Source organism: Puntigrus tetrazona, chromosome 17 (assembly GCF_018831695.1).
Source record: "Puntigrus tetrazona isolate hp1 chromosome 17, ASM1883169v1, whole genome shotgun sequence".
Lineage (NCBI taxonomy): Eukaryota > Metazoa > Chordata > Actinopteri > Cypriniformes > Cyprinidae > Puntigrus > Puntigrus tetrazona.
The window spans coordinates 14,989,267-15,001,356 of NC_056715.1; the positions used below are offsets into that span (position 1 = coordinate 14,989,267).

General features: G+C 41.0%; 2 protein-coding genes across 2 annotated transcripts; one reads left to right on the top strand and one right to left on the bottom strand.

Moving 5' to 3' along the window:
• Positions 1-393: 393 nt before the first annotated feature.
• Positions 394-5,249, bottom strand: kif3cb (kinesin family member 3Cb). The gene is made up of 8 exons (XM_043262297.1): positions 3,313-5,249; positions 3,117-3,218; positions 2,900-3,022; positions 1,981-2,099; positions 1,748-1,864; positions 1,542-1,650; positions 847-1,004; positions 394-748 (listed from the first exon to the last, which is right to left on the bottom strand). Exons 1-8 carry the CDS (start codon positions 4,747-4,749, stop codon positions 643-645), a joined length of 2,271 nt encoding a protein of 756 aa, XP_043118232.1. The 5' UTR covers positions 4,750-5,249; the 3' UTR covers positions 394-642.
• A 292-nt stretch (positions 5,250-5,541) lies between these two features.
• slc30a1b (solute carrier family 30 member 1b) lies at positions 5,542-9,558 on the top strand. The gene is given in 4 exon segments (XM_043262419.1): positions 5,542-6,813; positions 6,816-6,984; positions 7,835-8,038; positions 8,041-9,558. Coding segments are annotated over 4 exon segments (1,446 nt in total). The 5' UTR covers positions 5,542-6,387; the 3' UTR covers positions 8,688-9,558.
• The last annotated feature ends 2,532 nt before the right edge of the window (positions 9,559-12,090 follow it).

A 12,090-nucleotide genomic window follows, 5' to 3' on the forward strand; every position in this document is an offset into this window, starting at 1 on the left:
CAAATAAATAATCAAAAACAATCATCAAGGAATGAAACAATAAGGACTGTTTTGATCTGATGTTGACCCTAATGGTCGAAATAATCTTTAAGTATATGTATGTGCATGAAAGGTTAATGCTTGCCCCTTGGCCTAATACAAACTTGTGATAAAACCCCCGGAGCACTAAAGCTAAAGTGGCCTACAATGGTATTTAACCAACAGTCATATGATCTATTATATACCGACTTCCTCACTCGAGCTCCCTCTATGCTTTTTCTTTAATCCTTTACATATTTCAGTATGCGTTGCAGATGGCGTTTGTGTAAGTCGCGGTTTGATGTCCACGTTTTTAGAGTTCAGGATTGCATTTCCATTCGCTTGAACTTGTTATGTGGTACATTATCGAGATTGTTTGTTTACGATCCATTTATTGTTTGCATTGCTGTTCAAGAATGACATCACAAGCTTAAACAGGATACACTAGCTTTTTCAAGTATACAGGAGACAATTGTGCTTAAATTGACTAAGCTTTGATGCTAAAAAAAAATCAAGGTGATGAAAAAGACAAATGGCATTGTTTAAAGCTCATGAAAACAGTGCAAAGAATAATTAAGTGCTTTCTATGCTTATATGCTTGCAGGCATAACACGCTGTACAGGCTCATGGCTGGTAGGCCGCAGCACAAGCCCCCATTGAGTCTGGGCACTGGGGCCCAGAGGCCATAGAGCTGGCTGATGAAGAAGCAGATTGACTCGGCCCTTGGTACCTTGAGGAGGAAGAAAAGAACAATTTTTAAAAGGGGGCAATTCATTTCAGCTTTCTGGGGAGCAGCTGAATAATACATGATGTGCAGAGAGTACTCACCAAGATCTGGCTTTCATGACCCGAGATGCGGTCGCCCGCTTTCTGTAAAGACCAAAGTCACGTATCAAGTCTTGAGTCCTTATATCTGACCTCTGAAGGTCCAGGGGCACCATGGTGGGTGGAGAAATGTCCAACTCCAAAAGCATAATGTTCTCAGCCTGGGATAACAAAAGATTTTTTAAGATTATGCACTATAGTTCAAAAGATTGGGGTCACGCTTTATTATTATTATTACTATTTAATAAGAAATTCATACTTTTATTCAGCAATATCTCATTAATCAACTTTTGCAAAAGAGTTTTTTCCAAATAAATTCTGTTATTTGGATCATTCTAACAGCATGAACAATAGCGGTTGAATAATTATGGCTGTGTTACAAAAAAAAGTCCTTTAACTGAATAATATTACATTATATACTGACATCACTTTTATTATGCCAGTAAACTATTATAGATGCAATTTTTGTACCAGTCTCTAGGGATAATTTAGATTCATTCTGAACTGTAAATGCAGCCTTGGTGAGCATAAGATTTATTTCTAAAACAAAAATCTTACCAACCTCAAACTTTTAATAATGGTAATGTATTTTGTTGCTAAAGTCACTAAAGTGTTATCATTACCTTAAAACAGCAATAGGATTTTTTCTAGAACAATTGGAATTTTTTACAATGACTTTATCTCTGTACAATACCAACCCTGTATCTAGAAGGAGACCCGGTTGACACAGCAGCTTGGGCATATTGACTAATTGGTCTCTTGTGTCCCACTACAGAAGTCGGCCTTCGTCGAACAAGAGGGGAGTTACTGGAAAATTAGAGAAAATACAATTAGATAAGAACCTCATCTTTTTTTTTTTTTTTTTTTATTGTAATCTCAGGTAGAAAGTTTTTCTTTTACAAACTTTTCGGAAGGAAGAAGAGGTAAGACTTTCCACTGGTCTTCCTCGCTGTCAAAGTGAAGACGATTTATGATCTTATTCTTTTCCTCTGGAGGAATGAAATTCTCAATAATCATGTTTCTGGTAAAAATACAAAGCGACAAGTGGGGGAAAAACACAAAACCGTGGCGTGAACAAGAGTTTTATCTTTTAATAGCCTTCTTCAGAATAAAACTAAGAGGACAGGTGGGACATACTTGAATTTCATCTCTCTTGTCAGCTCATTCATTGTCTGCTCCAGTTCCTGCCTCATTGTGACATGTTCATTGATGATATCTCCAATCTCAGACCTCACCAGCTGCAGCTTGCTGTAAAACTGAGGAGAACAACCAATGCAGTGTTTAACTGGGGTGAAAATTAAGATTAAGTATAAGCACTCACCATAGCTAATGTCTGCTATTAAACAGGGTTAGCTGTGCTTTTCCTATTAGCATCAAATACCAATGTTGCAAACATCATTTAAAGTCACTCCACAGAGCGGTGGCCTTGAAAACATGGTCAAAAATGTCTTAAATGGTTTTGATTGTTAAAATTAATTGAATTGATTGAAAAAACACAAGCTAAACTTTTTAAGCAGGGCTAAATATCAGTCTAAATATGCCAGGCCTGAAAAAAGATCCATGATTTCTACAGCAAAACCATGATCATGAACACATTTTGACAGGGATATGTAATGTACAATGAGCCAGATATGATCACAAAATAAACCAGGTATCAGGAACTTGCTTATTGTGCCTGATGTACATTTTAAGATTTATAAAAAAAATAAAGAAAAAGAAATCAGGCTATAAAATATTGATTTAAATCAAAGTAGCTGGAGATTTCAATTAAACAGTTCAGGTGTTAACTTTCTGACTCAAGGCCCTTTGATAATATTCAAAGAACCTCATTTCCTCAGAAGGGGATATGCAAATTGTTTTAATGCTACATTTAACTAGTATAGGACCCCTGGTTGAGAAGCACATTCATATAAAAGATATTTGTCCACAACTGACTAATCATAACTGAGTATTCCCTACACATACAGTAAGTCTAACATAATAATCTGATGTGCTACTCACATTTCGTTCTGCTTCAAAAACAGCGAGCAGTGTGTGTGTCAGCGACCTTATGTACCTTTTTAAGTTTCTTGGTCTTAAATTCCACCTCTTGCTGTAAAGTAGTAAACGTCTCTTTCAGTTCAATCGTCTCTTCATCCTGTTCGAACATCAGCTGCTGCATCTCTCTTTCCATTCTATCCTAGAAGGATTTATCGAACACACGTAGGAGTTTCTCAAGTGCTTTTTATGTTGCCGTGCATTATAATAACTATGTATATGGCTACTACGGTCACCTGCTCAGCAATCTCCTGCCTCTTCAGTTCCAGCATTCTCTGCTGTTCATTGGTGTGGTCAATCATGTTTTTCCCTCCAACCAGAAGCTTACTTTCCATAGCCTATAAAAAACATGGCACAAAGTTTATGATGTGGCTTATGAACGATTTGGTGTGTAATCTGCACGAAAAAAAAAAAACTGTGGAAAGAACTAACCTTGTATTTTTCAATCAACATTTCCATAGATTGTTGCTCCTTCAGCAACTCTTCCACAGTCTTTGCTTTCTCGTCTACAGTGCCAAGTTTCCTGCTAATATCAGGCTTGTAATTGGCAGAGGTCTTGGCCATCTGCTGCTTCCACCAATAGTCCTCCACACTCTCCTCCTGAACGGCCTGGATGACCTCCACCTCTCCATCCCTTGGAGTTTCCACTTCTCCGCTGCTCATGCTCCTCTTCATCCTCATGCTGTTTCTCCTCCGTCTCCTCCTTTCTTTCGCCAGCATCCCTCGTTCCTCGAGCTGCGCCTTCAGCCGGGCTATTTCCTCTTGGAACTCGCGGAGCAGGGCGTCTTTGGGGTCCTCGTTGATCTTTGGCTTGTTCCTGATGTTCTTCGCTCTGTTGGCGTACCTCAGCGTGGTGAGCGTCTCGTCGTAGTGGCACGAAGCTGGTCCGACGGTGGCCACCATAACAGTTTTCGCGTTGCCTCCGAGGGAGTCCTGTAACAGCCGGGTGAGTTTGGAATCGCGGTAGGGTACGTGGGTACTCTTCCCATCCACCAAAGCCGAGATAACGTTTCCAAGAGCCGAAAGCGACAGGTTTATTTTCGCAGCCTCTTTAAACCTCTGTCCCTGGACGCCCGTTTTGCTTTGCCGCTCACTGCCGGCCAGATCCACCATGTTTAACTTTCCGACACGAATGTGGTCTTCACCATCAATGCCCATTTCGCTGCATTCAACAGTAATGGCAAAAATGGCGTGAGATCTTGAGCTACGTTCGTTCATTTTGGTAAATCCGACAGATCTTGATTGGTTCCCCAAGTTCATGACATGCTCAATCTCCTTTATGTTCTTGGTCACCACAGATGAGAGATCTTTGACATAAACCCCCAGCTCAGGATTTTCCTTGAGCTCCAGTTTCTTATTGTTGTCCTTGCAGAGGAGGTCTCGTATCTCCTCTTGGTATATCTCAATGTAAGACACCCTTACGAGATACTGTTGGTTCTGAGACCTGGATATGTGAGTGAAAATGTGCTGAAACGAATTTGGGATGACTCCCCTCTTCTCGGGGTCTGTGGGCACACCTTCCATTGTATATGTTTTGCCAGTGCCGGTTTGCCCATAAGCAAACACAGTTCCATTGAACCCGTGCAAAACAGAGTCAATAAGAGGTTTGCATGCATAGTCATACAGCTCGTTTTGTTTCGAACCCACGTCATAGACGGCATCAAAAGTGAACGTTTTCAAGAGGCTTCCGGATGATTTGGGATTACGCACTCTTACCTGTCCCAATCTGACATCTACTTCAACGATTCTTTCTTGATTCGTTGCCTCTTCCTTCTTGTTTAAAGGGCGGCAACGCACCACCACCTTCACCGCCTCCGATTTCTTGCCTATCGACATGGATCGCGGTCTCGATAGGCTGTTTCTCTTCATCGTTTCTACGAAAAAGCCTTTCAATATTCCGCTACGCTATACATGAATGCGAGGAAGGATCAAATGAAACACGCACGTTCACGCGCAGCCTACACATACGCGTTTGAATGCGGCAGACGCATGTCCGTCCTACAAAAACGGGAGCGCAGAACATCTCGGTCCAACGCCATCGTTAGAGTCCGCTTCATGCACCGAGCCCCGCGCATCTCCTGCTCCGGCGGCACACGCCCTGCTCCTCACAGACAATAGACGGAGCGCGCTGCTGATAGGTAGACTCGCGTGTTTCCTCTCCGCGTGAGGCGCTGACGCAGTCGGTGTGCAGGTTACACTCATTCAGTGATGAGATTAGTGGCGATTAAATTATTATAAAGCAATAAATGGTATATGGCTGAAAGAGTTCATTGTGAGCAAAATGGTGTGACTTAAACTTGGGAGTCAAATCCTTTAATCGCTCGCGAATTTGTTTAATGTATAAAGAGCAATACGCTTAAACCATAATACTTGCAAATAATGTAAAAAAAAAAAAAATCATTCATTGTTTTTCCTTTTGATTGTTTTATCGTGTTCCTCACAGTCACACGCATGACACATGTAGGCTATTTATGCAGATTATATATTAAATATACAGCGTCTGTGTGATAATAATATATATATATATATATATATATATATATATATATATATATATATATATATATATATATATATATATATATATATATAATTTAAAAATGAATGAAATGTAAATGGTATATTATTATATATTATTTGATAGTAATATATGAATGGATACATAGATATCATATGGGATTTTTGTGACTGCATATAGCCTGTTTTACAATCCCCACGTGTATAATAATAATAATAATAATAATAATAATAATAATAATAATAATAATAATAATAATAATAATAATAATAATAATAATAATAATGATGATGTTATAATGATATCGTAATTTTAACGTTCCTATTTGACCATAGCTATAGATATATCTATCTATCTGCATTTAGGTCTTTCAGAATTTGGGGTCCAAAAGTAAGATTAAAAAAAGTAATTTTGAGAACGATATCAACGCACAATACCAAACTTTCAGGCTTCGCAATTACACCAACGTGATTCAGAGTCACAATCATCACGTCTACGGGTAAGGATAATCTCTCTCTTATTACCAGTGTACCTAATCTGTGCACACCTCGCAGTAATTTCCGTCCATTCGCACTGATTGCTGTGATTTACATAGTTTGAAGGGCTCCGGAGCGTGTTCTCGCTGCCCATGTGACCTCGGCGTTCAGTCATATTCGGCCAATGGGGACCGCGCGTCCCCGCTCAGACCGTGTGGAGAACTTTACCGGGTGCAAAGTCTCAAGTTTCGCTTAACTCGTCCCAGAGATCCACGAGCGTCTTTTATTCCATCACCAGCCTGCAGCGTCCGGCGTCTCTGTCCGCGAAGAATGAATGCTGTGATGATTAATTTTTCTGGTCCGTCGCGCAACTGTCAAGTCGTGAGTTGCCAATAGCAACAGCTCTTGCGCGTTTATTTTCAACTTTAACGACATTTAAAACGAAATGTGAATTATTCCAAGCGCTAAAAGAAACCGGTTACACTTAGTTTTGTTTCGCCGTTGAAGACAAACATGGGTTTGGGACAGAACCGGGCGCGTTTGCTGTGCATGCTGTCCTTAACGCTCGTGTTTTTCGTCGTTGAAGTTGTGGTGAGCAGGATAACTGCGTCCCTCGCGATGCTGTCCGACTCTTTTCACATGCTGTCGGACGTGATCGCGCTGATAGTGGCTTTAATCGCGGTGGGCTTCGCGGAGACGGCTCGCGTTACAAGTAAAAACACGTACGGGTGGATCCGAGCAGAAGTGATGGGAGCGCTGGTTAACGCCGTGTTTCTGACGGCCCTCTGCTTCACCATCGCGCTGGAGGCGGTCGAGCGCTACACGCTGCCGCACGAGATCGAGAATCCGCGCGTGGTCATCTGGGTCGGCGTCGCCGGTCTCCTCGTGAACGTCCTCGGTCTTTTCCTGTTCCACGGGCACGCGGGGTTCGGCGGGCACGGGCACTCTCATGGGGTCACTCTCATGGGGGTCACTCTCACTCCGGACACCCTCACCTCCACAAGACAACCCGCAGGGAGTATGAAAAACCAAAAGCACACGAAGAAGCCTACAATCTCATGATAAACAGCAACAGCTCTCAAGGAGATCGAGCCTCTGATCTAAAACCAGGTATTTCATTCTATTTATGAACAATTAAATCGTTGTGTTGATTGCTAGTTTTATATTTATAAAATAGCACTTACATACAAATTCTGGATTGTCACATTCTCGGAACACCTGGAAATGTTAGGGAATTTAAAATGGATATCTCTAGACGAAAAAGGAAATTCTTAAAAGAAAAACGGTTCCGACAGTCTGGGGCCCGTCAAAAATCTTTAATAGAATTCCTTAAATGTAAAGGGAACGTCTACGGTCAAGTAGTTTCTTGTATTTAGTATTTCTTCAGATAGGAACCGGGATCCAGTTTTGGCACGGTCTGAAAAGTAATGGGAATAACACGGAAATTCTTTAAAGCCGTGGAATTTCGAAAGTGTGATTTCCAGGCCTGGAACAGTCGTCAAAATTAATAAAACGGAAATGTCTGTTGTCAGCATAAAAATTTTTATGGTTGCGCTGGATTTTACAGTACATCTACTTACAGTGTTCTTAACTCAGAAAATGCTGTAATATAAGGTGACTACGTGTGCTAGGGTTGGGTTAAGGATTAGTACTTAATCACTGCACTTAATCAGTGCATAGGACTGTTCCTGTTTTTTAGTTATTTTGTAGTTAGTATTTCTTTAGCTAGAAATTGGTATCCAGTCAAAAACATGGACATTTAGAAAGTGTGGAACGGTGTCAATGCGGTTTTCTGTTCTACTCTATTCTATTCTGTTCTAGTTTTCGTGTGAAAACCCTGTAACTTGGAAGAAGTTCAAAGTAATTGCTGGGTTTCCTTCTCATCCACGCAGCCTAATGCAAAACACGTATAATTGTAGCCAGTGCTTTATTTTTCTGCTCACTTTGCTGACTTTCCCAGGCAGCCTGAACATCAAAATCACCGCTAAGGGCTCGTTGGAGGACCTGGACCACAGCCCCGAGTCGGCCTCCCAGATGAACATGCGCGGGGTGTTCCTGCACGTGCTCGGTGACGCCTTAGGCTCCGTCATTGTGGTGGTCAACGCCTTGATCTTCACTTTCGTGTGGACACCGTGCCAGAGCGACGCAGTCTGTTTCAACCCCTGTCTGGCGGCCGCTCGAGCGAGCGCCAACATGTCAACGCCACAGTCCTGAGCATATCCCAAACGCCCGACAGGACGCCCAGAACGGTGTCTGTGGCCGGGCCGTGCTGGGTGCTTTACCTGGACCCGACGCTGTGCCTGATAATGGTGTGCATTCTGCTCTACACCACTTTTCCTCTCCTGAAGGAGTCGGCTCTGATTCTCCTTCAAACAGTCCCCAAGCAGATCGACGTGCGCAAGCTGAATCGGAAGCTAAGGAGCTTGGACGGCGTTAAGGCCATTCACGACCTGCATATCTGGCAGCTGGCCGGGTCCCGCATTATCGCAACCGCTCACATCAAATGCACGGATCCAGCGTCTTACATGGACATTGCCAAGCGCGTTAAAGACGTCTTCCACGAAGAAGGCATCCACGCTACAACCGTTCAGCCCGAATTTTCTCCCATTTCGGAAGGACCCGGTGACTCTCAGTGTGAGCTCTCCTGCCGAAGCCAGTGCAAACCCAAGCTATGTTGCGATCCGACTAAAAGGGCTAAGCCAGAGCCGGAGTTGACCGAGAATAAAGAGAAGTCCTGCAGGCGCTCCGTAGGATGGGCCGATCGGGAAGAAGTGCAGGATACTCTGCATACGGAGATGGAATCAACGGTTTAGGTCGAGAAGGACGTTATCTTGCATGAGTTGCACATTGCTCATAGCTGATTGTTGCCGGAAAAATTAGGGCAGTTGTCTGGACTCTTTCAAATCTGCTTATTGCGGAAATATGTGTTTTAGAGAGCTGGGTTTGTTAAAGCCAACAACATTCAGTTCATCGCTTCATGCTGTGTTCTGTATATAATGCTGATATGTATAAAAAACGAAATCAACTTCATTGATATTATGTATATTGGTTCTCATTGATTACTGGATAGATGGGTAATAAAAGTCGTGAACGAAGACCTTTTGCTGCGTATTAATAGCAGATATTTATTTTTTCACAAATAGTTTGTTATACTTCAAGAATATGCTTATTTCTGGTATATTAGCGTGTGCTTTAAATCTGCTTGTTATGGAAGTATTTTTCTTAAAACCAACAACATATAAAATGATTTATGATTTATAAAAAGTCCAACGTTGTATGTTGTTACTTATTGATTTCTATGGTCACTTTACATATTAAAAATGACATTGGTGCACAAAATGATATTTTTCATTAATAGTTTACGTTGTAATCCAAGGATATGCAAATTCATGTTTAGTTTGTTATACGGGTTTGACAGCCGATGCAACAGTGAGAAAAATCTCTATAGTTTAAAAAAATGTGCATTGTAAACATTTTTGGCAAATAAACATTTTCTATGGATTATGTTAAATATATCAAGCAAACCACTGAAATATATAGTGCTTTATTTTATTTTCAAACAAATATTTCTCTTTTGTTCTTCTTTGCAGTTTTCATTTAATTTCCCTTTTTAAAGCAATAGTTCGCCCGAAAATGAAAATCTGCTGAAAATGTATTCACCCCCAGGTCAACCAAAGGTGTAGATGAATTAATTTTTTTTTTTTTTTTTTTTTTTATTATAAGTGATTTGGAGAAATTTAGCATTACATCATTAGCTCACTAATGGATCCTTTGCAGTAAATGGGTGCCGTCAGAGTTAAAAACGGTTGCTAAATTATCCATAACACCGCTTCCACCAGTGAAAAATGGTCCGATTTAGAAGAGAAAAATATGCACATACCAAGCAAACCACTCTAAACAAATAGGTCAGTATATTTTGATGTGAGAGGACAACAGGGGATTGGTGGATGTTTTCACCGGAGGAAGCTTTACCATGGATTACCAACTAGCATTTTGGATAAAAGCTTTTTAAGTTAAAATGCCTCAGTGATGGATTTGTTTCTTCCAACCACAGCTTTTCGCGGACCAGGACCAGTTGTTTTGGAATTTTGTGACGTTTTTATCAGCTGTTGGGACTCTCCATCTGACGGCACCCATTCGCTGCAAACGATCCATTAGTGAGCAAGTGATGCAATGCCGCATTCTCCAAATCTGTTCTGATGATAAAACGAACTCCCAACGCATCCTGGATGGCCTGAGCATGGGTCGGCTTTTGGGCTGACTACTCCTTCAAGACGTCCCGGAGATCGTTATTAAAACACACGATTATAGAACGCATTTGTTTGGTCATGCTGCAAATGGCCCGATATTCTGTCATTTGGCTTATGAGTCATCCGTGTCGAACATGGGATGCAGCAGTCAGTGGCGTCCTCTCCCACAGAATGACAGCTTGCTCCTTGCACAGCTGTACAAACAGATCCTGTCTTTAATGGACCTTGGAACCAACTGCACTCGTATAAAAGCACACAAACGCTGAGATAAGTCTTTAGTGACTAGGTTGAATTCTTTAAATAGATTTCTACTCCCGCATTGCTGCGTGGAGGATCAGGGGATGTTTGTTATGAAACAACAGTATTGGGATAAGGGTGGGGAGCACTTAATGAGGGCAGTGTGATGCAATCAGTAAAGCAGTGTATGGGGCCCTGTTTCAGAACAATGGAGAATGGCTCTTATTCAGTCATTGCACAGTCTTCAAATCAATTCTCTAGGATAAGAGACCTGATGTGTGTCTACTATTGTAGCAATTCATAATTGATTGACAGCTATTGACGGTTGTGCAGCAACGTGCCGCTCGCGTCGCCCTACGTCCGCGAGGAGATATTTTTTTTGCTCCTTAAGCAGGTTAAATGTGTAAAAGTTCGCTTGAACCCATCGACCATTGAACCGAGAGTATGGCGAAGGGACTCGGGATGACCGAGCTTAGCATGTGAGAACGGTCCCGAGTTCGGATGGAGGTCTTTGAAAGCGCGAGCCTTACAATGAGGCCACTGTAATATGCAAAAAGTAAATATACAGAACGCAACCTTTTGCCTGATTAGCACAATAGTGCTTCGTTACTGATACTGCTCTCCGGCAAACGCATGACATTACGGCTAACTCATTCATACTTTTTAGTTGTTTCATTAAAGGCCGATTCACGGCAAGGGCACCAAATATAATAATACCAAAAAAGATGCAGCGTTAGTAGTCTTTGTACATTTAAAATGATAGCTGAATCAGCACCACGGCACGGCGGAGCGATATTGGTCCTTCAAAATGAACAGCTGATCAGAACCCATCCTGCTTTAAAGAGCTTGAGGAGAACACATCTGCAGCACAGCAGGCGCTAATATAGTTATAGTTACCTTTGTGATGTAACAGCATATACAGACCGCATATATTTAACCACTGGAATCAGAGGGATTATTTTATGGTGCTTTTAAATTGGTCACTGTTAATTTGCATTGTGTAGACCTACGGTGCCAAAATATTTACAGTAAAACAACATTTTGTGTGTGTAGGTTATAGGCCACACATATAGGGGGAATAAGTACAGAGTGCACAGACAAAAGGTGGAGTAAATGACAAAGTTAGTGCAAGTATTAATGGCCTACCACACTGTGTTTTACTGAGACTATTTTATTGCGCGTTTGCCATCTCGTGGATGAACATTACATTGCAGTCTTTCAAGCTATTGCAGGGGATATTGACAGAATTGCAACTCATTGCACGAAGCAGGGTTAGTAGTTGACTAAAGCAAACTAAACCCATAAAAAAACTTGAAATAAAATAAAGCTATTTATATTATATTATATAAAGAAATTCAACTTATTTTATTACAGCTAGTTGACATGTCGAGATTGTTATTTTAACTATAAATAAATTGATATAAAAATATTAAAACATAATTATATGACAGAAAATTCATTCAAAATACTAATTAAAACTAATATGTTAATGATACTAAAATCACATACATCAAATGATCATAAACCACATCCACACCTGCATGTAGATATATAAACCAGGGGGGCCCAGGATGCCAGAATTTGGGGTTTTTGTTTTCCAAAAATGATGCAAACATTTTCAGCAAGTGTAATGTGCATGAATTTCAAATGTGTTAGTACTTTATGTCCAGTTTTGCCTCATCCACATGATTTAAGAAGCTAATTTAATGAGTAAGCTATAATTATGCAG